The following is a 5511-nucleotide window of genomic DNA, read 5'->3' on the forward strand; positions in this document are numbered from 1 at the left end:
ATTTTTACATTCTTGGCTGTGGTTGATTAATTGGTGACCCTAAGGTTATCAGCTCCATTGTTGATTGAAAATTGGATTTCTTCATTTCATTAATTCATATTCCAATAACTCTAGCCTTTCCCAAGGAAAGACTAGGACTTGAGGATTCGAATTAATTCATCCACTTAACTTACCTTCATAGTTAGAGGTTAACAAAGTGGGAGAAAAATCAAATTCTCATCACAATTGATAAAGATAACTAGGATAGGACTTCCAGTTCTTATACCTTGCCAAGAGATTTTATTAGTATTATTTTATTTTACTTGTCATATAACATATTTCCACCTTACTTCCAAAACCCCAATTTTACCTTTTTCATAGCCAATAATAAGAACATACCTCCCTGCAATTCTTTGAGAAGACGACCCGAAGTTTAAATACTCGGTTATCAATTTTAAAGGGGTTTGTTACTTGTGACAACCAAAACGTTGTACGAAGGGATTTCTGTCGGTTTAGAGACTATATCTACAACGCGACTGTTTTAATGAAATTCTTTACTGGCAAAAATCCCAACGTCAAAGCTCCTCGAAGGTACGCACATCACCCAACTCGTCTGCATTATCGGCCTAAACGGGCAGATCTGCTGCAAATAATGGAGACAAAATATGGGCGGTGACATCGTGACCAATTAGAATGGCGCTAGAACCACCTTCTAGCCCGACGGTTGTCGAATTCAGAGCAGATCCACCCGAGCTATCCTCCACATCAACCATTCTCGCAAACAACTCCATAGCCACCAATCTGAAAATCTAGATTGAATGTGAAATATAACACAAATGTCGTCATCACCTAGCATTTCATATTTTCCAAACTTAACATAACCTTGCCTAAGGGAGATAGGAATCTGAAAAATAATTGCTTCACATATTTTTACCGCACTATCCTAACTTCTGTAATATACTATTTTATAAATTCCCTAAACTCGTTGAAGGAATTACGAACACTCCAACCTACCTTTTACTAGTGAACATTACACCTTCACTTATGTTTTCATCAATTTTTTTTCGGTGTTGAACTAGCAAAAATACACTTTTGACCATCTTCCAAAACTCTCAATTCAACTATGACTCGTTATACATCATACTCATTTATTTATAGCCTCTTTAATAAATCGTTCCATGGTCATGAGATTTATATTTTTTAACGTAAATCATCACAGCCTAATGTGCCTTAGGGTATTTGCATATAAATCGTGTTAGGATAATGTGTTTTATGTATTTGCATGTAAATCGTGTTAGGGTAATAGACTTTAGGTTAAAAAATATAATTCATGCTAGAGTGGGACCATTTATATACAACTTTAGAAGCACATTAGCTTTGGACGATTTATGTACTTTTGTCCAAGGAGTTTCGTGCACAAATCATCCAAGAGTAGCATGTTTCATGCATTATCTAACACATATTACCTTGCGACGATTTATATATTATATAGTTTAGGAGATGCACATTTTAAAATTTTATTTAGGGGATTTAGGTAAATTTGATCTTCTATTATTTTATTTAAATAAAAAAACTTATAATTAATAAAAGAGAAAAAAAAGCAATAAAACACAATATATTTAAATTTAAAGAAAGTTAGGGATTCATTAGAATATATTATTTTTAGTCATCAATTACTAATTGATGTTTTAAAATATAGGATAAAATTAAATATATTATTAAATTGTTAGACTAAAAAAATTAGACTAAAAAAATTAAATTAATAATTAAATAATGACTAAAAATAATAAATTTTGATGTCCTAACATTTCTCTATTTGTTATATATCATGTAATATGAAAAAATTAGAAACCACAAGGGAAAGAATTGTTGTTCTAATTAGAAATCAAAGACATGAAAGGGGAAAAAATATACTATTCGAATGTAGTTGACAGTTTTAATTCTTAGCTTACAATTGGCAAATGAGTAAAAGTTAACAATATAAAGCTTTAAATTTAGCCAATTCATTAGTTTTCTTTTAACCACAAAAAATTCAGAGTCAAATAGAGAAGAGAGAAATAATAGGAAAATCGTTAACGGGTAATAGAAAATTCTTGACCAAGAAAAACCCAAAATGGACATCAACATCCCCTTGTTTGCGGTTCCCTTTTCCCTTTAAATACTCCTAACTATCTTTCCTTCTCTCAAACCCGGAAAAAATACAACAAATTCCTATCTTCAGACACACAGGAGCAGGAGAAACAATATCTTTCTCTTCTCCTTAAGGTACTATTCTTTTTCTTCTACCCTTTTATTTTTAAATTGTTATTAGTTTCTCTAACAATTCAATGCATTCCACGAGTGACTCTCAATCCCTCGTGTTCTAACATTCTTCTAACTATTGGTAGCTAAATCTTTGCTTAAATTGACACACAAAACTATGGAAAAAAAAAAAAAAAATTTTGTGTTATCTCCAAATGGGACACAGGCGTCTGAAGATATGGGGTCTGGGGGTCATTCTTCCGGGAAGAGGAAGTCAAAAACATTATCATCAACAAAAGAAGGAGAAGTTTTGAAAAGAGCACCTCACACAAAACCACCCTTCACTCTCGGCGAACTCAGAAAAGCAATTCCTCCACATTGCTTTAAACGCTCCGTCGCTCGCTCATTCTCTTACGTCTTCTTCGACCTCATCATAGCCTCAATTTTCGCCTATGTCGCCATCAACTACTTCTGGAATCTTCCACACAACCTCTCCTTCTTGGCTTGGCCTTTGTACTGGTTCGCCCAAGGCGCCGTCATGACCGGCGTCTGGGTCATTGCACACGAGTGCGGCCACCATGCCTTCAGCGACTACCAATGGTTAGATGACCTTGTCGGCTTCATTCTCCATTCTTTCCTTCTCGTCCCTTACTTTTCCTGGAAGCACAGCCACCGTCGCCACCATTCCAACACCGGATCCGTCGACCGCGACGAGGTGTTCGTCCCAAAGCGAAGATCCACCATCCGTTGGTACACAAAGTACCTTAACAATCCCGTAGGAAGAACCCTCACACTCTCAGTTACTCTCTTCTTCGGGTGGCCTCTGTATCTCGCTTTCAATGTTTCCGGAAGGAAGTACGATCGATTCGCCTGCCACTACGATCCGTACGGTCCGATTTACTCCGATCGCGAGAGGTTTCAGATATTCTTGTCGGACGTCGGTGTCCTGGCCGCCCTCTATGGCATTTACCGACTCGTCTTAGCTCAAGGCCTTGTTTGGACTCTCTGTGTTTATGGAATGCCGTTGGCGGTGGTTAACGCACTTTTGGTGCTAATCACTTACTTGCAGCACACGCATCCTTCTTTGCCTCACTATGATTCCAATGAATGGGAGTGGTTCAAGGGAGCTTTGTCAACAATAGATAGAGATTATGGATGGATTTTGAATAAGGTTCTTCATCACATAACTGATACGCATGTTACGCATCACTTGTTCTCTACAATGCCACACTATCATGCAATGGAAGCAACCAATGCTATTAAACCAATTTTACGAGAATACTATCAGTTTGATGGGACTCCAATTTACAAGGCCCTCTGGAGAGAGGCCAAAGAGTGCATGTATGTTGAGCCTGATGATGATAGCGACAACAAAGGTGTTCTTTGGTATAATAAGCTTTAAGTGTGAGGAATTAACTTTTTTGTTCTTGTATCGCTATATATCGTAGTTGGCTGGCCTCTTCTATCTTAATACTGAAGAGACATTTTGTAACTTTTTTATTTTTTTATTTTTTTTTCTTATTCAGTGATTATATTATTGGTGAACTTTGATTAAAGAAACAAAGTTGGCAAAAGAACAATTTGTTCTAACAAATGAAATACTTTTGCAAAGCATTATTTGCCCATATGTATTATTTTATATGTATTGGATTTAAATTAAATATATTCAAGAGAAATTTTTTGGGCTAATAATTTTTAATATTTTTTATTAGTATAAGTATTAAATTGGTTTTAATAAATAAATTTTATTAATTTATGTGTATAAATTATATTGATTTATGTGTATAATTTTTAATAAATATAGATGCAGATTATATACCTTTTGTATACGAAATTTTTATAAAAATAAATACAAATTATTGTTGACCAAATATTAACATAAAATAATATTTGTTTGTCGTATATTATTCTTCTATATTCAAATCTATTGTTTTAGATTACTTAACAGCAAATATGAAATGCTAATAATACATCTTTTAGAAAATCATAATTAAACAACTTATTTTTATACATTTTTTCCCTTAAAATATAGAAATTAAAACACCGAAAATCTCATAATTGAAATTTGTTCTAGTGTGTATAATACAAATATACAAGAGAAATATCCAGCAATTTGCTGAGAGTGTATCTGAATTAGACAGCCAAAAATGAGAATGGGAAGAGTGGCTAAAAGCTGATCAAGTTGAAAAGATAGTTGAGGTTATTATGAAAGAAAATTCACTTCCCTGGTGGACTCCAAGCAGATATTCATCGTGATTCATGATTCATAACCCTCTAAAACCCCCAACATATAGACAAAAGTGTAATAGTTAGTGCCATGCACGATCCAATAAAAATTTCACAATTTTCACATTGAAGTTTATCTTAAAATTCAATTATATCATTATTCATATAATTAACATCAATAATTTATCATAATTTTTGCCAACTTATTATGGGTTTTGAATCTCCACCATGATTGTATTCTACTCTACTATAAAACATGAACTTTAAATATTATTTCTTTTTATCTATTTGTTACCCAATTAGCAGAATAAAAGCCGAATTAAGTGGTTAATGATACAATGGAATATAACCTATCCATTATTCTGTTGGTTCTTATAGTTTCGCGAAATTTTTAATTAGGTTCCTATACTTTTTTTCCTTTTAATTGGGTCTCTATACGTTAATTTTTTTTCAATTTAGTCCCTATTAACGTTAAACGTCAAAAAAATGTTAGTGAATTGTGAAATTACTTGTATACCCTTAGGGACCTAATTGAAAAAAAAAGTATAAAGACCTAATTGAAAATTTAGTAAAATTATAAATATTCAATGAAAGATATTCTTATAATCCCTATTCACATTACAAGAAATTACCGGAATAGCGACCGATTTAGTGATTGATTCTTCTTGAAAATCGGTCGCTGAACCCTTTAGCCGCTAATTTCTGAACTAAAAATCTAAATCGGTCGCTAACTTGGTCATTGTTCTTAATTTTATAATTATAGATTTTTACTAATTCTAGATTAACCACTATTAAAACTAAATTTTCATAAATAATTATATTTCTACAAAATATAAAAGGATTTGAGCATATATTAATTTTTCAAATAAATACCACAACATTTACAATGTCTACATAGAAATATAGAATTTAACATATTGAAAATTTCTAAATACATTAAATTTATGATCCACAATCTAGACTAAAACATGGTAAAAATAATTCATGAACATAACTATACTCTATTCAATATCTACTTAGAGCAAACAATTGTATCTATCTCAACTTGTAAAGTCTGGCATAACA

At 32.7% G+C, this 5511-nt stretch overlaps 1 protein-coding gene across 1 annotated transcript; it reads left to right on the top strand.

Annotated features, from left to right (window-relative positions):
• Positions 1 to 2142: 2142 nt before the first annotated feature.
• On the top strand, positions 2143 to 3657 carry LOC107464693 (delta(12)-fatty-acid desaturase FAD2). The gene is made up of 2 exons (XM_016083648.3): positions 2143 to 2244; positions 2447 to 3657. Exon 2 carries the CDS (start codon positions 2459 to 2461, stop codon positions 3620 to 3622), a length of 1164 nt encoding a protein of 387 aa, XP_015939134.1. The 5' UTR covers positions 2143 to 2244; positions 2447 to 2458; the 3' UTR covers positions 3623 to 3657.
• The last annotated feature ends 1854 nt before the right edge of the window (positions 3658 to 5511 follow it).

Source organism: Arachis duranensis, chromosome 9 (genome assembly GCF_000817695.3).
Source record: "Arachis duranensis cultivar V14167 chromosome 9, aradu.V14167.gnm2.J7QH, whole genome shotgun sequence".
Lineage (NCBI taxonomy): Eukaryota > Viridiplantae > Streptophyta > Magnoliopsida > Fabales > Fabaceae > Arachis > Arachis duranensis.

What these genes read in the sequence shown, in the direction of transcription:
- LOC107464693 (XM_016083648.3), top strand. Translation starts at nt 2,459, where the DNA reads ATGGGGTCTGGGGGTCATTCTTCCGGGAAGAGGAAGTCAAAAACATTA.